Source organism: Tamandua tetradactyla, chromosome 4 (assembly GCF_023851605.1).
Source record: "Tamandua tetradactyla isolate mTamTet1 chromosome 4, mTamTet1.pri, whole genome shotgun sequence".
NCBI classification, from domain to species: Eukaryota; Metazoa; Chordata; class Mammalia; order Pilosa; family Myrmecophagidae; genus Tamandua; species Tamandua tetradactyla.
Window position 1 is genome coordinate 85,144,418 of NC_135330.1, and position 23,401 is coordinate 85,167,818.

The window sequence follows — 23,401 nt, forward strand, 5'->3', positions numbered from 1 at the left end:
ACTCATATCTTTCTGCAGGGTGCACTGTTACAAAAGGCACTGCTTGATTATGGAGTATGCATAATTTTCCTTAACTATGTAACACCATCCAGATTTCAGAGCAGTTCTCCAGTCATGGGACAAGGGAAACCAATATTCTATATCCTCACCAGGCCACTGCATTGCCAGATTGGTTCATCTCATCTCTTGTAGCATTTCACTGTGATTTTATTTTGCATTTACCTCAAAAATAATGAAGGTGAACACATTTGCAAGGCCTTCCCAATATCTTTTAATGTTTCTATTCATACCCTTCTTCTCAGTTTTCAATTGGACTGCTTGCTTATTCTCACATTCACTTACAGAAGCTTTTCATATTTTCAGGATGCTTATCTTTTCTAGGTTTCTTGAAATATATATATGTATTTCTGCTACTATTTTAACAATAGTAAAGTTTATCAATCTTTTCCTTTTGTGGGCCTTCTAAAATTAATCTTGGGAAACAAAGGTGTTTACCTCTCAGCTGACCTTCCAGGATCTAATTACCTCTGCAGGATTCTGCCTGCCAAAACTCAGAAACTCTCCTGGGTAGCTGTGGTTCAAGAACTACTCCTCTAAGAAGTAAGGCTCTTTTCCTTGTCCAACTTGAAGAACACCTCTGGTCTGAAAATGCAAAGCCCTTTAAACTGGAAAAATTGAATGCTTAGGCACACACATGAGCTTTTTGTGTCTGGCACCTTTTTCCAAAAGAGGAAGAAGACAAAGTTTCAGAGGCATCCTGAAGGTGCTGTGTTGAACATATTATCTCTTTCAAATGCTTTTTCTAGACCTCATAAGGATTCAGTTACTTTGGAACCCAAAATGAAAAAAGCTGAGTATCATTAAAGAATAAATAAAGTGTTCATGTGTAATGGCAACATTAAAAAGGAAATGCCTCTATACAGAGGTACAAAAGTAAGTCATACAAACATGCTCACCCTCGGAGATGAGGCGGATGTATTTCTCCAGCTTCACATCTCCTTAGAGGTTCTTCTGAGCAGACCCAGGTGCTGACACTCCTCCTGGGTGAGCTCCACAGCCACGTCCCTGAGTGACACTGAGGCCTGGAACAAGACATTTCTGCTCATGTTGAAGGAGTCACAAGTAGGTCATTTCACAGAAAATATATAAGAAATCTACTATTAGGATGTTTATCGTAAAAACCTTAAAGGAAATGATTATAAAGAATGCTTTCCCTGGACGTAATTTTCTCATATGCTTTGATGGTATTCAATTCATAAAAATCTTTATAACATATAATTAATGTATATATATTTACGCGTTATAAAAACGTACTGTCAATAAATATGTTAGAAAAGCTGTTGCTTTTTAAAACTATTTTTTATAGCTTGTAAAAAACACAAATACACTTCTTACAACTTTCATTACACACCCAAATAGACTACCCTCAGCATACTCTAGGTCAACGGTCAGCAAACGATGTTCCACTTTCAGTTGGATTGAGTTTTTACAAATAAATTTTTATTGGAATGCTGCAATGCTCAATCATTTACATATTGACTGTGGTTGCTTCTGGGTAGGTTAGGGGAAGACCAGTCACTGCCTAAATCCACTCGGACCTATTGCTTACTGCTATACCATATTTACAAACTGACTATGGAGCTGAACACTCAGAGATCTTAAAACTCTCACAGCTGCAAATAATTTCTAACTGACCCTTCATAGAAAAAAATGTCCCAATTCCTGGACTACATAGCCAATTAAAAGAAGGACTGTCTGACTATATGAAAATAACAAAGAAAGTACATTTTATCGAGAGAGATACGTAGACAAAGCAAAAAAGGATAAAACAATACACATTCTGTGAACACTGACCAAATGAAAGTTGATGCAGTTATATTAATACCAAGAGAAGTAGATTTTGAGGTAAGAAACAATTATGAAAAATAAAAAGAACAGTTTAAAATGATAAAATAGTCTTACAAACCAGAAGACAGACACCTGTTTTGCATGCACCTACTCCAAATATGCAAAGAGAAATTGACAGGAATGAGATACTACAGTCCAAAGGCCAAATCTGGCCTATCATCTGTTTTCATAGTTAAAATTCTATTGGAACACAGCCACATTCACTCCTTTAGTGTCATCTTAGCTGCTATAGTGCTATAAATGCAGAGTTCAGTAGCTGCAACAAAGAGTATGGCTTACAAAGCCAACCATCAGAGATTCACGGGAAAAATCTGCTCACCACCATGGTAAAAGATTTAAATTACATAATAAACCATGCTGATGGAAATCAAATGGACTATCCACTACATAAGATGTTATTTTCTGGTGCATTTTTCTTAATTTACAAACAGAACATTAGCCTCCACAAATTACAAAAAATTAAAATCAAACAGTGGACATTTGTGTTTTAGATCAAATACAGAAACCTGAAAATGGTAAAACATCTTCACCACAAGAAAAAAAACTGCTGGGAAACCTGAAAATCAGTTTTCTTGAACCCATCAGGGAACTGAAATTGCAGAGTAAACACCAATCTGGAATAGGCAGAGGCAGGCCACTGAAGAGTGCAAAAGGGCCTGCTCAGTTCGTGATTTGAAGGAGATGCCACCAGAATCCCTATAAACCAGTAGAAGATAAAATGAGACAGTCAGAGTCTCCCTCTTGTTTGCAAAGGCACGGGGTAAACAAGGCCAGGGTGCCTCTCTCCTCTAGAAGGGCCCGTGGCAAGCACAGCATCATCAGCTATCTTATTCTCCTGGCTTCCTGTTTCAGGAAGCTCCCTGGGAGGCATGTTCCTTCTTCATCTCCAAAGGTCGCTGGTGGCTGGACTCTGCTCCTTGTGGCCATGTCTTTCTTCTCTGCACTCTGTGAATCTTTCATTCTCCAAAATGCTTCCTCTTTCACAGGTGTCCAGAAAATTACCAAGACACACCCAAATGGCTGGAGACATGTCGTCACCTAATCCAGCTTGACAACCACTCTTGATTACATCACACCTCCAGGGAGACAATCTCATTACACTTTCAAACATACAGGACTGCACAGGGGTGATTCTGCCCTTATGAAATAAGATTCAAATTAGGACACAGCTGCTCTTGGGGACATGCATCCTTTCAAATCGGCATATTCCACCGTTTGGACACAAAAAAGGAAATCTTTTTCCCATGCACCAAATAAATGCATTCCATAACAATGTCAGAGGACCTTAAACCATTTCAGTAGCAAAAGACATGAAATACAAAATGAGAAATGGACAAACTCCTATGAAAGTTACTTGTGGGCCCGGTCTTTCTAAGGCCAACATACAAAGGAGGAACAGTCATCGGACACACATATGCATTCCCGTAGGGTGAAGGGAACCCAGGGGACACAGGACCCAAACAGGAGCAAAGTCCATTAGATTTCAAAGTCGGAAAGCCATTCATCCTTGGGGCTTCTGAAAGCAGCAGTCCCACCCATTCCAAAGGCCTATGCACAGCTCTGCCTCTCTCCAAAGGCAACTTTGGGGTACACTGGGGAGAACACCTTTTTCTTGGCACCACCCTCTTCCAGCATGGGGGCTGCACCCGGGCTCTCTGCCGTCTCCATGGCACATGCTCAACCCTACCATGTGGTGGCAGCCAGGCTTTCCCCAAACCCCAGGGAATGGGCTTCACTCTTGGCAAGGCCTGAGGTCAAATGACTCTGCCCTGCAACAAAGTGGATGGCCCACCCTCGGCCTGTGGGGCAAACTCACTCTCTCCACCGTCTTGACTGGGTCTGCACTCCTGGCCCGAGGTGTCTCGACTTCAGATCTATGCCTCCATGGTTTTGCCTCTGAAGTTACTTTTCTGCCAGTGGGTCTCTCCTCTGAACCACACAGTCCAGACTGACAGTGGCTCACTTTCTACAGGTCCAGGCAGCACTCTCGTTGGCTTTCTAGGCAAGGGCCTTGGATCATGCCCATCAGACATAAGGAGTTTCCACAAATCCTTCCTGGATAACTCCATGTCCAATCCTGGCTTTCTCTGAAAAGACTGACTGGTTCCATCCTCACATGGAGCACTGTTCTCTGGGGTCTTCCTGCCAGGAAGCCCAGAATTTGCTACAACGTCAACTTCTGGTTTCTTCCTACCCAAGAGTTCAGGTCTCAGCTTCTCTCTCTCTGGTCGCAGTTCATGACAAGCTGTGAGGGGAAACCAGGCTGCACTTTCCACATTGAATTTGGAGAGGTCTTCTGCTAACTATCTAAGTGCATGGGATTGAAAATCTACCTGCCAGACAAAGCCACTACTCCATTTGGCCCAATGATCTGCTCTTTGAAAACAAGGATGGCCTTCCTTTCAGTTTGCAAAAACATATGCCTCATTTCGGTCGACAGCCTTGTCAGAGGGATCTTTAGAGTCCACATTTCTAACAACAGTCTCTTCACAGCATTCTAGGCCTTCTCATAAAAGGTTAGCACAAGGACTTCCGGAGAAGATGGCGGCTTAGTAAGACGCGCGGGTCTTAGTTCCTCCTCCAGAAAAGCAACTAAAGAAACAGAAACAATACGAAACAGCTCCCGGAGTCACGACAGAGACCAAAAAGACAGCGTACCCCATTCTGGAACAGCTGAACGGGCAGGGAGAATCTGCTGCGGTGAGCTACCCGAGGGGCGCGCGTTTTCCCGGCCGCGGCGGCTGGCGACTGGGGTCCCCTCCAGGCACGTGGCTCCCCGGTCTGACTGGGAACCTTGGATAGCGGGGCCCTCCCATCACGCTTGGCGTTTCGGGCCAGCTGGGCAATTAGGACCGGCACTCCCCCAAGCCAGGGCGGCCGGCGACACCCCCCGCCCTCCACGTGCGGTTTCCCGGGCCGACTGCCGTGCAGACAGACGAGCGCCACGAGCGCCACCTACTGGGCAGGAAAAGAAAAACAGAGCCCAGAGATTTCACAGAAAAAGCTTTCAACCAGCTGGGTCCCACACCCAGGGAAATCTGATCAAATGCCCAGACACCAGCAGAAAATAATGGATGACGCTCGGAAAATTGAAGATATGGCCCAGTCAAAGGAACAAACCAATAGTTCAAATGAGATACAGGAGCTGAGACAACTAATGCTGAATATACGAACAGAAATGGAAAAATTCTTCAAAAACCAAATCAATAAATTGAGGGAGGACATGAAGAAGACATGGGCTGAACATAAAGAAGAAATAGAAAATCTGAAAAAACAAATCACAGAACATATGGGAGTGAAGGACAAAGAAGAAAAAATGGAACAAACAATGGATACCTACAATGGTAGATCTAAAGAGACAGAAGCTACAATTAGTGAACTGGAGGATGGAACATCTGAATTCCAAAAAGAAACAGAAACTATAGGGAAAAGAATGGAAAAACTTGAGCAGGGGATCAGGGAACTGAATGACAATATGAAGCGCACAAATATACGTGTTATGGGTGTCCCAGAAGGAGAAGAGAAGGGAAAAGGAGGAGAAAAACTAATGGAAGAAATTATCACTGAAAATTTCCCAACTCTTATGAAAGACCTAAATTTACAGATCCAAGAAGTGCAGCGCACCCCAAAGAGAATAGACCCAAATAGGCGTTCTCCAAGACACTTACTAGTTAGAATGTCAGAGGTCAAAGAGAAAGAGAGGATCTTGAAAGCAGCAAGAGAAAAACAATCTGTCACATACAAGGGAAACCCAATAAGACTATGTGTAGATTTCTCAGCAGAAACCATGGAAGCTAGAAGACAGTGGGATGATATATTTAAATTACTAAAAGAGAAAAACTGCCAACCAAGACTCCTATATCCAGCAAAATTGTCCTTCAAAAATGAAGGAGAAATTAAAACATTTATAGACAAAAAGTCACTGAGAGAATTTGTGACCAAGAGACCAGCTCTGCAAGAAATACTAAAGGGAGCATTAGAGTCAGATACGAAAAGACAGAAGAGAGAGGTATGGAGTAAAGTGTAGAAAGAAGGAAAATCAGATATGATATATATAATACAAAAGCCAAAATGGTAGAGGAAAATATTATCCAAACAGTAATAATACTAAAAGTTAATGGACTGAATTTCCCAATCAAAAGACATAGAATGGCAGAATGGATTACGACCCAGCAATACCACTGCTAGGTATCTACTCAAGGGACTTAAGGGCAAAGACACAGACGGACATTTGCACACCAGTGTTTATAGCAGCATTATCTACAACTGCAAAGAGATGGAAACAGCCAAAATGTTCATCAACAGACAAGTGGCTAAACAAACTGTGGCATATACCTACGATGGAATATTATGCAGCTTTAAGACAGACTAAACTTATGAAGCATGTAATAACATGGATGGACCTAGAGAACATTATGCTGAGTGAGTCTAGCCCAAAACTAAAGGACAAATACTGTAAGGTCCCACTGATGTGAACCGACATTTGAGAATCAGCTTGGAATATATCATTGGTAACAGAGACCAGCAGGAGTTAGAAACAGGGTAAGATAATGGGTAATTGGAGCTGAAGGGATACAGACTGTGCAACAGGACTAGATACAAAAACTCAAAAATAGACAGCACAATAATACCTAAGTGTAATGTAACTATGTTGGAACACTGAATGAAGCTGCACCTGAAATATGGTTTTTTGTTTGTTTGTTTGTGTGTTTGTATCTTTTGTTTTTGTTTTTTTCTTTTTCCTTTTTATATATATATATATAAGTAGTATTATTATTTTAATTCTCTTCTCTATATTAACATTCTATATTTTTTTCTGCTGTTTTGCTAGTTCTTTTCCTAAATCGATGCAAATGTACTAAGAAATGATGATCATACATCTATGTGATGATACTAAGAATTACTGAGTGCATTTGTAGAATGGAATGATTTCTAAATGTTGTGTTAATTTCTTTTCTTTTTTTTGATTAATAAAAAAATTTTAAAAAATAAATAAATAAATAAATAAATAAATAAATAAAAAAAAGGTTAGCACAATTCTCCCAGATTTTTCCCCTGATCCATTTAAAAAGCTGTTCCAACATCTTTGGTATTTGCAAACGGCAGCAGCAGCAGCGCCCCACCCTCTGGTACCAACATCCGTTTTAGTTTGCTAGCTGCAGGAATGCTATATACCAGAAATGGAAGGCTTTTAAAAAGGCAAATTTAATAACTTGCTAGTTTACACTTTTAAGGCCCAGAAAAATGTCCCAATTCAAACAAGTCTACAGAAATTCCATTCTACGTCATCCAGCTAAAGATACCTTGGTTCAAGGAGGCCGATGAAGTTCAGGGGTTCTCTCTCAAGTTAGAAGGCACATGGTGAACACAGAGTTTCTCTCTCATCTGCAAAGGCACATGGTGAACACAGCCAGGGTGCCTCTCTCATCGGGAAGGGCACATGGTGAGCACAGCTTCATCTACTACTTTCTTCTCCTGCCTTCCTGTTTCAGGAAGCTCCCTGGGAGGCATGTTCCTTCTTCATCTCCAAAGGTCGCTGGCTGGTGGATGCTGCTTTTCATGCCCATGTCATTCTGCTCTGCTCTCCATGCATCGTTCATTCTCCAAAATCTTTCCTCTCTTGCAGGACTCCAGAAACTTACCAAGAGCCACTGAAATAGCTGGAGACATGTCATCACCTAATCCAGCATAACAACCACTCTTCATTGAATTACATCTCCAGGCAGAGGACCTGATTACCGTTTCAAACTTACAGCATTGGGTAGGGATTATTCTGCCTGTATGAAACAGGACTTAAAATTAGAACACAGCTTTTCTAGGGGACAAACATCATTTCAAATCAGCACATTCCACCGCCTGGACCCTAAAAAGGACATGTTTTCCTCATATACAAAATATATTAATTTCATAACAATATCAGGGTAATGTAAACCATTTCGATAGCAACAGACGTGAATTACAAAGTCAGAAGCAAACAAACTCCTATCAAAGTGAGTTATGGCACGGTCTCTCAAAGGCAAAATTACCCTGTGGCTTCGGACATTTAAAAACCCAAGACAAGGCATTTGCTGCCAACTTACAAAGGAGGAACAATCATGGGATACACCTATACATTCCCATAGGGTGGAGGGAACACAGGGGACACAGGACCCAAGTGGTTTCGAAAACCTGCAGGGCCAAGTCCACTAGACTTCAAAGTCTGAGAGTCATTCCTCCTGGGGGCTTCTGAAAGTAGCAATCCCACCCATTCCAAAGGCCTATGCAGAGTTCTGCCTCTCTCCAAATGCAACCATGGGGGACACTGCAGAGAACACCTTTTCCTTGGGACCACCCACTCCCAGCATGGCGGCTGTACCCAGGCTCCCTGATGTCTCTGCGGCACAGGCTCACCCCACCATGTGGTGGCAGCCAGGCTCTCCCCAAACCACAGGGAATGTGCTCCACTCTCTGCAAGGCCTGAGGTGGAATGACGCTTCCACTGCCACCAGGTGGAAGGCCCATCCTCGGCCTTTGGAGCAAACTCACCTTCTCTATGGGCTTGAGTGTGTCAGCTCTCCTGGCCCAAGGTTTCTTGACTTCAGACCTCAGCCTCCATGCTTTTTGCCTCTGAAGTCAGTTTTCTTTCATGCTATACCTTCTCTGAAGCCCCCAGTCCAGACTGACAGTGGCTCCCTTTCTACAAGTCCCACAGCACTCTCATTGACTTTCTAGGCAGTAGCCTTGGATCATACCCATTAGGCATAAGGCTTTTCCACAAACCCTCCCTGGAAAACTCCAGGTCCGATCCTGGCTTTCTCTGAAAAGACTGACTGGTTCCGTCCAGTCAGGGAGCACTATTCTCTGGTGTCTCCCTTCCTGGAAACCCATCATTTTCCAGAACACCCACTTCTGGTTTCTTCCTACCCAAGAGTTCAGGCCTCAGCTTATCTCTCTCCAGTCACATCTGACAATAATGTGAGGAGAAACCAGGCTGCACTTTTGACATTTCATTGGAAGATGTCTCAAGCTGAATATCCAAGTTCATGGCATTTGAAATCTACCTTCCAGACAAAGCCACTCGTCCGTTCCGCCCGACTAAATGCTGTAGGGAAACAAGGATCACCTTTCTTTGAGTTTGCAATCGCACATGCCTCTTTTCTGTCTACGGCCTCATCAGAGGTATCTTTAGAGGCCACATTTCTACCAACAGTTTCTTCAAAGCATTCGAGGCTTTCTCTGTCAAGCTTCTCACAATTGGCCCACATCCTTCCCTCATCCATTTCAAAAGCCATTCCAACATCTTTGGTGTTTGCAAACTGCAGCAGCAGCACCCCACTCTCCGGTACCAACATCGGTTCCGGTTTGCCAGCTGTAGGAATGCAATACACCAGAAACGGAATGGTTTTTCAAAAGGTGAATTTAATAAGTTGCTAGTTTACAGTTCTAAGGCTGAGAAAATGACCCAATTAAAACAACTCTATAGAAATTTCACTCTAAGGCAACCAGGGATAGATACCTTGTGGATCAAGAAGGCCAATGAAGTTCAGGGTTTTTCTCTCAAGTGAGAAGGCACGTGGTGAACACAGGCAGACATTCTCTCTCGTCTGCAGAGGCACATGGTGAACACATGGTCATGGTGCCTCGCTCGTATGGAAGGAAACACGGTGAGCACGGGATCATCTGCTAGCTTTCTCTCCTGGCTTCCTGTTGCAGACATGTTCCTTCTGCATCTCCAAACGGCGCTGGCCAGTGGACTCTGCTTCTCGTGGCCAGGTCGTTCTGCTCTGCTCTCTGTGCGTCTCTCATTCTCCAAAATGCTTCCTCTTTTACAGGACTCCAGAACCATACCAAGACCCACTGAAATGACTGGAGTCATGTCGCCACCTAATCGAGCTAAGCAAAAACGCTTGATTAAATCACACCTGCAGGGAGAGGGTCTGACTCCGGTCTGAAACATACAGTATAGGATGGGGATTATTCTGCCTTTTGGAAATGGGATTGAAATTAGAACACAGCTTGTCTAGGGGACATGCGCCCCTTCAAATCAGCACATTCCACCGTTTGGACCCTAAAAAGGACCCATTTCTCCCCTGTGCAAAACACATTCATTCCAGAACAGTCTCAGGGAACCTCAGAGCACTTCGCTAACAACAGACATGACATACAAAGTGAGAAATGAACAAAGTCCTTCCAAAGTTCGTTATGCCACGGTCTCTGAAAGGCAAAATTACCCTCTGGCTTTGGACCCCTAAAAACCCAGGACAAGTCATTTGCTGCCAACAGACGAAGGAGGAACAGTCCTGGGATACACATATGCTGTCCGATAGGGTGGAGGGAACATGGGGACAGAGGACCCAAGCAGATTCGAAAACCTGCAGGACAAAATCCATTGGCTTTCTTAGTCTGAGAGTCATTTGTCCTTAGGGCTTCTGAAAGCAGCAGGCCCTTCCGTAACATAGGCCCCTGCAGAGGCCTGCCGTGCACAAAAGGGAGTCTTGTGGGACACTGGGGAGAACACATTTTTCTTGGCACCACCCTCTCCCAGCATGGGGACAGCACCCAGGCTCCCTGCCCTCTCCGCAGCACATGCTCACCCCACCAACTGAATGGCAGCCAGGCTGTCCCCAAACCCCAGAGAATTTGCTCCACTCTCTGCAAGAACTGAGCCGGAAAGATGCTTAATGAGAGAAAATTTCTTAATCCTGTTGTTATAATGGGTGCTGTTTTTCAAGAGGCCTTTTAGATAAGACATTCAGTTGACTTACTGAGACAGACTGAACACCACTGTGCTCTACTCCTCACAATATTCTAAGTGATCCTGGAAAAACCACTAATTTGACATCCAATATTTTATTAAGCTTTCAAGTGTCAGAAATGAAATTTCCTACCTATACTATTATTTTTTAATATTATACATTCAGGATAAAGGGAGCCTCAGAGAACTTAGATGCAACCTGTGGTGACTGACATGGTGTGAGAACTACTGAGAATCTAGAAATAGTGAGGGAAGAATGAAGAAAATGAGAGACCCTTGAAGGAGGGGTGGAGGCAGGATATAACTCCAGCTGGGTCTGTCCTCCCTTCAGATCATGTCTCTAAGCCCTCCAGCGATGTGACGGCTCCTGTGTAGTCACTCACCCTTTCAACGTAGGTCACCATGTTCTGCAACTTGGTCCACAATGTCCACTGTCACGCAGACTGTGGTGGCTTCTGGATGTGGCAACATCCCCATCTGACCCACTCAGGACAGGGGGAGCCAAAACTGCTTCTGGTGGTACAACTCAGCACCTACTCCTCTCTGGGCTCTTCTGTCCCTGCTCTGCAGCTCTGGCCAGAGAGGCTGTTCTTTCATGCAGGCCTCCTTTCATGGGGCTTTGTCCTTTGTGCCCAACAAACACTGCTTCATTCCAGAAAGGCTGGGACCTAGGACTAGAGAAAAATTCATGTCAGTTAAAACCCTCATCTAGAGTAGGCTTTCTCAAAATCAGCATAACTGACATTCTGTGCTGGATAATTGAGCGGACTTGGGCACTATGAAATGTTCCGTAACATCTCTGGCCTCTTCCCAATAGATGCCAGTAGCAGATTCCTTCCCAGTTGTGACAATCAAAAATTTCTCCATACATTACAAAATGGACCCTTGGGAGCAAAACTGTCTCCCTCCCAAGTTGAAAACTACTGATGTAGGTAGGGCATTAAATCTGACTCTTAAAGTTCTGAATAACTGTACTTTCCATATCTTTGGCCACTAGCCACATGTGACCAAAGCTCTTGAAAGTGACTAGGTTGTAACATGTTGAAATAATATTTTGGGTGTTTTGGGTTAAACACAATGGATTCTTAAAATTAATTTCACTATTTCTTTTTAGCATTTTAATGTTAGTAGGAGAAAATTTAAAACCACGCATGTGGTCCCCTTCCCTGTCTGTCAGACAAGCGCTCCACTAGAATACCAGGCTGTGTCTACTGAAAACAGTCCTGATGGAGCAGGAAGGGCAAGAGCCTCAGTCAGGCCCAAGGTCTTTGAAGAGATGCTGGAATTCACAGCATAAATCCACCTGGCAGAGGGTCCTGTGTCCACATTCACTTCACCATCATAGTCTTGGGGATCCGCGGACAAGTCACTGTGATACTGGGTTTTAGGCACAAAGGCTATTAGGAACAGCCTGATTTGGGGAAGTATATCTCCATTTCCAGTGTAGCTCATCTGCCTCCTGTAACCTTGGTTATATCACCTTTAAACTGTTCTGCTTTTTGAAAATATGGTTATACCTATTAATAGGGCATTTGTAAGGATTAAATGAAATACTAAATAAAAAGAACAAAGTGTCTTCTGAATACGACAGAAGCCAATATTTACACATTACTTATGGCCTTTGGCTGGATGATGTACAGGTGACACCATTGCTCTGAGAATAACACCTGGAGGCAGTTTTACTGACACCCTCATTTTCAGATGAGGAACCCGCCTGTCCTTCCTGTGAAAGTGCTGGAATTTACCGGGGTCTCTTTGGCTTTAGAACTAACTCTCTTGTGCCCACACCATCCTCTTTACAAAACCCTGTGTCTTACCACCACAGCAGGGGCTCTTCCCAGTCTGGACTGCAGCCTGCATTGGGCCCAGAGTTTCCATGCCTGGACCCGCCCCGAACACTGGCTCCAGTACAGGATGCCACTACCCTGGAGCTCTGAGTCCTAATCGGAAGCCTTCTCCTCTACGCTAGTCCTGAGGTTGCACAGGATGCCACCCTGAGCACTCTCCCTCGGCAGGTGGAATCTAGTCCCCATGGATCTGCAGGGGCCGGAGCAGGAAGGTGTGGACTGTGTGGGTCCAGAGAGCACCCAGCCCCTCTACCATAAATGGCACAAGAAATCATGGATGAGTCTTGACTGCACTTCCCTAAAACACACCATGCCGGAAGCCACTAATTTTTTGTTTCTGTTTTGGAAGCACTGTGGAATTATAAGATGTTATTTCCACTCTTCTACCTGGAGCTTCAAAGTTTATAGGTTAGAATTTATGACATAACAGCAAATGAACAGGGTCTTGGGTAGAGAAAACAAAAGCTAAGGAAGACATATGGAAATACCTGGGGAAACTTATGGATGTACTAATATCAGAAATTAAAAGGAAAATAATTGTTGCTCTTGTTAATTGTGATCATGAAGCTAAGCTTACTTACTTTTTTTAGAGATACATATGAAAGTGTTAAGGTTTGTGTTACATATGTGTAATTTCCTTAAAATATTTCAGCAAAACACAATTAGAAAATTATAGCAAAATGTTAACAATTCCTACATTAATAAAGTCAGTATACTTGACAATTTTCTACTATTTTGAAGAAAAATGATTCTCTGAGCTTATCTCTAGAAACAGGAAATCCAAGCATGCTATTCTAATATGTAAATTATGTTCTTGTAGTACGAAACATTTTTCAATTTGTTAATGCTGCCAGCATGCAATATACCAGAAATTGGTTGTCGGCGGGCCGCGGTGGCTCAGCGGGCAAGAGTGCTTGCCTGCTATGCCGGAGGACCTCGGTTCGATTCCCGGCCCCAGCCCATGTAAAAAACAAACAAACAAACAAAATATAATAAAACAAGAAAATGTTTAAAGATGTTTCCCTTTCTTCCTCCCTTCCTTCCTTCTATCTTTCCTTCCCTTCCTCCCTTTCTTTAAAAAAAAAAAAAAAAAAAAAAGAAATTGGTTGTCTTCTATAAAGGGGATTTATTAAGTTACAAGTTTATAGTTCTAAGGTGATAAAAATGTCTAAGCTTAGGCATCCTGACCACAAGATACCTTGAATTAAGAAAGACCAATGGCATCCAGAACACCTCTGTCATCTGGGAAGGCAAGTGGCTGGCATCTGCTGATTCTTTTGCTCTTGGTTCCATACAGCTTCTCTGGGGGCATTTCCCTTCTTCATCACCAGATGTGTAACTCTCTGCCAGCTTTGGTTCTTGTATAACTTCTGTGAGGTCTCTCAGTTCCTGGTGTCTCCTGGGGCTTCTGCATTTCCAAACATCTGTGTCTCTGTTGGCTCTGAAGCAAATGTGCTTTCTCTACAATACTCCCCTTTTAGAGGACTTCAGTAAAGTAATCAGGACCCACTTCAAATGGGTGCAGTCATATCTCCATCTGATCCAAAGGTCTCACCCACAGTTGGGTGTATCACATCTTCATGGAAGTAATATAATCAAAAGGTCACACCCAGAATTGAGAGGGTCTGTGCTGGTTTGAAATCATTTATGTACCCTAGAAAGGCCATGTTTTAATCCTTATCATATTTGGGGAAGCAATGGTTTCTCCTAATCCCTATTCAGTACTATAGGTTGCAAACTTCATTAGGTTATCTCCACAGAGATAGCAATGTTTCTTAGTTTTCTATGTACAGGTCTTTTACACCCCTCATTAAAATTACTCCTAGATGTTGATTCTTTTAGATGCTATTGTGAATGGGATGTTTTTATCTAATTACCTTCTCAGATAGCTCATTACTAGTTTTAGAAATAAAACTGATTTTTGTTGATCTTGTATCCCACCACTTTGCGGAATTCATTTATTAGCTCCAATAGCACTGTCAAAAATTTTTCAGGATTTTCCTAATACAGAATCATGGTGTCTGCCAATAATGAGAGTTTTACTTCTCCCTTCCCAATTTGAATGCTTTTTATTTCTTGTCTAATTGCTGTAGCTAAAACTTCTAGCACAATGTTAAATAAAATGATAACAGTGGGGCATCCTTGTCTCATTCCTGATCTTAGGGGGAAGGCATTCAGTCTTTCACCATTTCATACGATGTTAGCTTTATCATGTTGTCATGTTGAGGAAGTTTCCTTAGATTCTTACATTTGGAAATGTTTCTATCAAGAAAGGATGCAGAGTTTTGTTGAATGCCTTTCTCTGTGTCAACTGAGATAAATCAGGTGGCTTTCTCCTTCAATTTCTAAATGTTTTGTATTACATTGCTTGATTTTCTTATTTTGAACCAACTTTGCATACCTAGAATAAAACCCACTTGGTCACAGTGTATAATTTTTTTAGTGTGCTGTTGGATTCTATTCCAGCATCACTTTTTCATTAGACTATATCTTCTTCAGTTACTTGCCTTGGCATCTGTGCTGGTCTGAAATTCTTGAACACCCTAAAAAAGCCATGCTCTTTAATCCTCATTCAATATTGTTGGGTGGGATCTTTTTATTCTTTCCATAGAGATGTGACCCACCCAATAGTGGATGGTAACTTTTTTTTAAGTTTTTGACTGTACAGTATAATATATAAACAAAGCAAAGAAATGGAAAAGCAATAGTTTTCAAAGCACTCCTCAACAAGAAGTTACAGGACAGATCCCAGAGTTTGTCATGTGACACCCTACGATCCTTTCAGATTTTTCCTTCTAGTAGCTCCAGAATATAGGAGGCTAGAAGGCTTAAATACTTTTTTATCACGACAATCGACTTTTTTTTCTTGCTTTTTTTGTGAAAAATAACATATATACAAAAAAGCAATAAATTTCAAAGCACAAATTAGTACCAACTCTGCTCAAACTTTTCAAAAAAATTGAAGTGGAGGGAAAGCTACCTAATTCATTCTATGAAGCCAACATCACCCTCATACCAAAACCAGGCAAAGATATTACAAAAAAAGAAAACTACAGACCAATCTCTCTAATGAATATAGATGCAAAAATCCTCAACAAAATTCTAGCAAATCGAATCCAGCAACACATTAAAAGAATTATACATCGTGACCAAGTAGGATTCATCCCAGGTATGCAAGGATGGTTCAACATAAGAAAATCAATTAATTTGTAATACACCATACCATAAATCAAAGCAGAAAAATCACATGATCATCTCAATTGATGCAGAGAAGGCATCTAACAAGATTCAACATCCTTTCCTGTTGAAAACACTTCAAAGGATAGGAATACAAGGGAACTTCCTTAAAATGATAAAGGGAATATATGAAAAACCCACAGCCAATATCATCCTCAATGGGGAAAAACTGAAAACTTTCCCCTAAGATTAGGAACAAGACAAGGATGTCCACTATCACCACTGTTATTTAACATCATGTTGGAAGTTCTAGCCAGAGCAATTAGACAAGAAAAAGAAATACAAGGCATCAAAATTGGAAAGGAAGAAGTAAAACTATCACTGTTTGCAGATGATATGATACTATACGTCGAAAACCCTGAAAAATCCACAGCAAAACTACTAGAGCTAATAAACGAGTACAGCAAAGTAGCAGGTTACAAGATCAACATTCAAAAATCTGTAGTGTTTCTATACACTAGCAATGAGCAAGCTGAGGGGGAAATCAAGAAACGAATTCCATTTACAACTGCAACTAAAAGAATAAAATACTTAGGAATAAATTTAACTAAAGAGACAAAAGACCTATACAAAGAAAACTACAAGAAACTGTTAAAAGAAATCACAGAAGACCTAAATAGATGGAAGGGCATACCATGTTCATGGATTGGAAGACTAAACATAGTTAAGATGTCAATTCTACCTAAAGTGATTTACAGATTCAACGCAATACCAATCAAAATCCCAACAACTTATTTTTCAGAAATAGAAAAACCAATAAGCAAACTTATCTGGAAGGGCAGGGTGCCCCGAATTGCTAAAAGTATCTTGAGGAAAAAAAAACAAAGCTGGAGGTCTCACACTGCCTGACTTTAAGGCATATTATGAAGCCACAGTGGTCAAAACAGCATGGTACTGGCATAAAGACAGATATATTGACCAATGGAATCGAATAGAGTGCTCAGATATAGACCCTCTCATCTATGGACATTTGATCTTTGATAAGGCAGTCAAGCCAACTCACCTGGGACAGAACAGTCTCTTCAATAAATGGTGCCTAGAGAACTGGATATCCATATACAAAAGAATGAAAGAGGACCCACATCTCACACCCTATACAAAAGTTAACTCAAAATGGATCAAAGATCTAAACATTAGGTCTAAGACCATAAAACAGTTAGAGGAAAATGTAAGGAGATATCTTATGAAGCTTATAACTGGAGGCGGTTTTATGGACCTTACACCTAAAGCAAGATCACTGAAGAAAGAAATAAATAAATGGGAGCTCCTCAAAATTAAACACTTTTGTGCATCAAAGAACTTCATCAAGAAAGTAGAAAGACAGCCTACACAATGGGAGACAATATTTGGAAATGACATATCAGATAAAGTTCTAGTATCCAGAATTTATAAAGAGATTGTTCAACTCAACAACAAAAAGACAGCCAACCCAACTGCAAAATGGGAAAAAAACTTGAAAGACACCTCTCAGAAGAGGAAATACAAATGGCCAAAAGGCACATGAAGAGATGCTCAATGTCCCTGGCCATTAGAGAAATGCAAATCAAAACCACAATGAGATATCATCTCACACCCACCAGAATGGCCATTATCAACAAAACAGAAAATGACAAGTGCTGGAGAGGATGCGGAGAAAGAGGCACACTTATCCACTGTTGGTGGGAATGTCAAATGGTGCAACCACTGTGGAAGGCAGTTTGGCAGTTCCTCAAAAAGCTGAATGTAGAATTGTCATACGACCCAGCAATACCATTGCTAGGTATCCACTCAGAGGACTTAAGGGCAAAGACACAAATGGACATTTGCATACCAATGTTTATAGCAGCGTTATTTACAATTGCAAAGAGATGGAAACAGCCAAAATGTCCATCAACAGATGAGTGGCTAAACAAACTGTGGTATATACATACGATGGAATATTATACAGCTTTAAGACAGAATAAACTTATGAAGCATGTAATAACATGGATGGACCTAGAGAACATTATGCTGAGTGAGACAAGCCAAAAACTAAAGGACAAATACTGTATGGTCCCACTGATGTGAACCGACATTACAGAATAAACTTGGAATATGTCATTGGTAACAGAGACCACCAGGAGATAGAAATAGGGTAAGATAATGGGTAATTGGAGCTGAAGGGATACAGACTGTGCAACAGGACTGGATACAAAAACTCAAAAATGGACAGCACAATACTACCTAATTGCAATGTAATTATGTTAAAACATTGAATGAAGCTGCATGTGAGATAGAGTGGTTTTTTTTTTGTTTTTTTCTATTATCGTTTTATTTCTTTTTCTGTTGTCTTTTTACTTCTTTTTATAAATCGATGCAAATGTAGTAAGAAATGATGAATATGCAACTATGTCATGATGTTAAAAATTACTGATTGTATATGTAGAATGGAATGATTTCTAAATGTTTTGTTAGTTAATCTTTTTTTAATTAATAAAAAAAAATTTCAAAGCACAGCACCACGATTAGTTGTGTAATTCAGAGTGCTTTAAAAGTGGAAAGATTTTGGAGAAACCTACGATGTAGAGATGCTTGGGAATACATGCAACAGATACAAAAGAGCCAGCAGGAAACCGAGACATTTGAAGATGCAGGGCTCAGCAGGCATTGCCATGTGCCTTTCCATGAGATGCAAAGCAAGCCAGAACCTGGAGAGAGCCAAGGGAAGCCAAGAGATGAATCCCATTCTCTGAGAAGCCAAGTGAGGAACCCCCACAGGAAAGAGGAGCTGAAAGAAATGGAGCCCAGGAACAAGAGACAAACAGAAACCAGGCAGGTGCCTTCCCAGATGATATGGCTTTTCCAAACAGCAGCAGTCTTTTGTGAGTGAAGGTAACCTCTTTTGGTGCCTTAATTTGGACATTTTTACAGCCTTACAACTGTGAACTTGTAATGCAATAAATTCCCATTTTAAAAGCTGTTCCATCTCTTGTATATTGCATTCTGGCAGTTTTAGCAAACTAACACAATAAAGAGCATGTCATCTGAGAATAAAGTTAGTTTTACTTCTTCCTTTCCAATATGCATGCCATATATATTTTTTTACTAGCCTAATTCCTCAACTCAGAACTTCCAATAGAGTGTGTAATAGAATTGAAAGGAAGAGGCACCCTAATAAAATTTTCACTTTTTCATCATTAAGACGATAGCGGTGGGGTTTTAACTAGGGCCCCTTTCCATGCTGAGAGATTTCTATTATAGACCCAATTGTTGAGTGATTTCATCATAAAAGGGTGTCATTTTATCAAATATTTTTTTCTATCACATAAGTTATAATTCTTCTGATCACTAACTACAAAGTAACTCAAAAGCCATTTCTACACATTTATAGATTTGCTAGGACCCTGTGCTGGTTTGAAAGGATTATGTACCCTAGAAAAACCATGTGTTACTACTGAGCCATCTTACGGAGGCAGTCTTTTCTTTTAATTCCTATTCAGCACTTCACATTGGTAAATTGATTAAATTATCTCCATGAAGATGTGACACGCCCAAAAGGAGGTATTAACTTTTTGATTAGATGAAGATATGACTCCATCCATTCCAAGTGGGTCTTGATCCGGGACAGTTTCTGGAACCAGGTACCAGGGAGCACTGCTCATCTGACTGGTAAGTACTGGGGTGTGTTTGGTATCAACCCACTTGTGAAAGGCCAGGGGGGCCTGAGTGGAAGGGGAGCTTGATCACCTCCCAGAGACTCTCCAAGTACCAGTCTCCAGTTGGAGGACCAGGGGAAATGGAAGTCTTCATGTTCAGTTCCAGGAAGGGTGGTGTGAGTGTGTGGATGCATGCATGTATTTGTGTGCATGAAAGGAATCCTGAGCCTTAGGAGCCGTGTTCCAGGCTACAATTGATTTCAGACCCTGCAATTCCTGTGACATTGCTTAAGGGCCAGGAGAGAGTTTGAAATCTAATGGAGTTTGCCCTGCTGGTTTTCAAAACTGCTTGGGTCCGGTGACACCTGTGTTCCTTCCAGCTTCTCCTTATGGAAATGGGAATATGTATTCTATGACTGTCCCTCCTTTGTTCGTTGGCAGCAGACAACTGTTCTGAGTTTTACAGGTCCAGAGCCAGAAGAGAATTTTGCCTTAGGAAAGACCATGCATGTAGCTGACTTTGTACTGGTTTAATCTTCTATTGTATTTCTATTGTTACTAAAATGCTTTAAGGGCTTTGTGATATGGGAGTGAATGTATTTTGTATATAGGTAAAACATGTCTTTTTTAGGGTCTAGAAGGAGCAATGTGCCAGTTTGAAAAGACTATATACCCTAGAAAAGTCATATTTTAATCATAATCAAAACTTGTGGGAGCAACCACTTCTTTTAATCCCTATTCAATAATGTAAGTTGGAATCTTTTGATTAGATTAGCTCCATGGATATGTGACTCACCCTACTGTATTAACTTTTTGATTAGGTGGTGATGTGACTCCACCCATTCCAAGTGGGTCTTGATTAGTTTACTGGAATCCTTTAAATGAGGAAACATTTTAGAGAGAGCTTCAGAGTCTTAAGAGAACCATGACAGACCTTTGGAGATGAAGAGAAAAAACTCCCTAGGGGGAGATTCATAAACAAGAAACCTGGAGAGAAAGCTAGGAGACGCCACTATGTTTGCCATGTGTCTTTCCAGTTGAGAGAGAAATCCTGAACTTCATCAGCCTTTCTTGAGTGAAGGTAATCTTCTGTTGGTGACTTAATTGGGACATTTCTATAGACTTGCTTAATTTGGATATTTTTACTCCTTTAGAACTGTAAACCTGCAACTTAGAAAATTCCCCTTTTTAAATCCATTCTGTTTCTGGTATATCACATTCCAGCAGCTACTAGCAAACTATAGCAGTAACAGACATAGTTTTTCACCTAACAATATTCATCTGTCAACTGGAGCAGCTCCAACAAAGAAACAGACTAGGTGGCTTAAAACAACAAATTTAATATCTCATAGCCATGGAAGAAACACACTAAATCTCTCCAAAATAGAGTACAAGTCCTTGGGTAATATTTATTCTTAAACTTGATATCCTATAACTTAAATACTATGACATAAACAATATAACCTATGCCATATGTGCTGGTTTGAAAGGATTCATGTATCCTAGAAAACCCATGTTTTAATCCCAATACCATTTTGTAAAGGCAACTGTTTCTTCTAATCCCTATTCAGTACTGTATGTTGGAAACTTTAATTACATTATATCTATGGAGATGTGACTCAATCAAGTGTGGGTATTAAACTTTATTAGGTGGACATATGTCTCATTCATTCCAGGTGGGTCTTGATTACTTTACTGGAATCCTTTAAAAGAGGAAGCACTGTTGGAAAAGACTGGAGATTCTGAGAGAACAGAGAATGCCAAAGGACCACGAAGCAGAGAGTCCATCAGCCAGTGACACTTGGAAATGAAGAAGGAAAATGCTCCCGGGGAGCTGGAGAAGAAGATACCAGATGACACCATGTTTGCCATGTTCCTTTCCAGATGACAGAGAAACCCTGACCATGTTCGCCATGTGCCTTTCCACTTGAAAGACACCCTGAACTTCACTGGCCTTCTTGAATCAAGGTATCTTTCCCTGAATGCCTCAGATTGGACATTCCTATAGACTTGCTTTAATTTGGACATTTCCATGGCCTAAAAACTGTAAACTAGCAACTTATTAAATTTCCCTTTTTAATAGCCATTCTGCTTCTGGTGTATTGCATTCTGGCAACTAGCAAACTAGAACACCATGTGATAAGGAGATAAAAGAAGAAAACAAATATACTTGCTTTATGTACAAATACAAACATATCCATAACAAAACAAAGAGAAAATATTCATACCTTCACAGTCTTCATTTCTGTAAGTGGTCATATGATTGTAGTTCATATTTATCAACACCTTCTTCAACTCCCCATTCCAGGTTCCCTTTACCTTCCGCAAGCACTTCAGCTGATCTTGGTTCTTTGCCTGGTAAGGTGACCCAAACCTTCATGCCTGCCTAGATTGTGTTATTGTAGTTTTCCATTAACTTTAATAACAAGGCAGAGTAGTACTAAGAGACACCCGAGGGAGTCTCCTATATTCCAGAAAAACTCTTCTTTACTTCCACTGCATAGTTGCAGTTCTATTTACCCTTGATAGTCAGGATCAATCACCCCAGCCAGTACAGCAATCCTCTCGCTTACCTGTTGATTCAGAAGCATGGAAGCCCAAACTGGCCAGCCAGAAGTTTTAACTTCAAGTTCAATGGAATAACTGCTTTGTTTTCTGGTGGGAGAATCCTCCTTTTGGAACTAACATCTGTAGACCAGCAGAACTTAAGGTTGTAGGGACAGAAAGCAAAACTTTTTTCAGGGGATGGGTAGGGGTAATAGTGAGTGGTAACACTCCCATTTCTACCCATTGATTCCTGGACCTGTGAATCCTCAGTATGGGAGAAAGAGCACCATAGAGCAGATGGTGATTCAGAGTGCACATAGCCTCCAAGAGAACACTGTCCAATGGTGGACATTATGCACCATAATGGGGTCTTACTGACTTCTCCTCCCATATTAGTGGCACCAACGATTGGGGAGAGGGCTTACAGACAAACAACAGAGAGTTCTGAACAAACTGTCACTTCATTTAGTCTGGCCTGGCCCTTAAGCTATGTCACAGGAATTGCAGGGTCTGAAATCAATTGTAGCCTGGAACACGGCTCCTAAGGCTCAGGATTCCTTTCATGCACACAAATACATGCATGCATCCACACACTCACACCACCCTTCCTGGAACTGAACATGAAGACTTCCATTTCCCCTGGTCCTCCAACTGGAGACTGGTACTTGGAGAGTCTCTGGGAGGTGATCAAGCTCTCCTTCCACTCAGGCCCCCCTGGCCTTTCACAAGTGGGTTGATACCAAACACACCCCAGTACTTACCAGTCAGATGAGTAGTGCTCCCTGGTACCTGGTTCCAGAAACTGTCCCGGATCCATCACTGCTCTGATGGTGACAGGCATCCCACCTGGGGAAGTCAGGAATCTGAAAGATGGGGAAAAGCCCCGTTGCCGGCACTGGATTCCGTCTACTGAAAATTAACAACAACAACAAAAAAAACATTAAAAAAAAAAACCCAACAATGCATTCTGCAATTTATAACATATATATAAGTAAAACATATGATAAAAAGAACAAAGAGTAACAAAGAGAGAAAATGGAAGAAACATGTAAATGATTCTTACATGTGAAGTGAAAACATTATTTGAAGGTAGACTATGATGAGTTAAAGACTGAAAAAAGAAAAAAAAAGAAGAAATAGGAAAAATAATTAGTAAATATTCCTACAGTACATTCAAACTCAGTCATAACACTAACATTTAAGAAATGAAACAATGGTCTAATCAGTCCAATTAAAAGGCAGAGATTTACAGCAACACCCAACTACATGATGCCTCCAAGACTCCAACAAATGAGGTGTATAAGAAATCCACTTTAAAGATAAAAACCAGAGAAGTTATGTAAAAGTAAAAGGAAAGAAAAACCATGCAAACACAAATAAAAAGAAAGTCTGAATAGTTGTATTAATACCTGACAAAATAAAATTATACTACATACCTCTAATAAAAACTAATGACAGTATCAAGTACTTGCCATGAAAGGGAGTAACTGGACCTCTCATACATTGCTCATAGC

General features: G+C 41.1%; 1 protein-coding gene across 28 annotated transcripts in view; it reads right to left on the reverse strand.

Moving 5' to 3' along the window:
- Nucleotides 1–6: 6 nt before the first annotated feature.
- Nucleotides 7–23,401, reverse strand: part of LOC143681162 (uncharacterized) — an 85,957-nt gene continuing 62,562 nt past the window's right edge. For 11 of the 28 annotated variants that reach the window (XR_013174415.1, XR_013174413.1, XR_013174414.1 and 8 more), the window contains 4 exons: nucleotides 21,914–22,750; nucleotides 11,026–11,316; nucleotides 9,404–9,771; nucleotides 7–1,082 (listed from right to left, as the gene is read on the reverse strand). Coding sequence is in view for 11 of the 28 variants with exons in the window: in XM_077157974.1 (XP_077014089.1) it covers nucleotides 21,972–22,044; nucleotides 22,649–22,796 (221 nt within the window). In the remaining 17 variants the exon portion in view is untranslated. Of the gene's footprint in view, nucleotides 1,083–6,990; nucleotides 9,781–11,025; nucleotides 11,317–13,592; nucleotides 22,797–22,950; nucleotides 22,999–23,401 lie in introns of those variants that run through there. The other 17 variants (XR_013174417.1, XR_013174421.1, XM_077157978.1 and 14 more) reach the window with 14 other exon arrangements.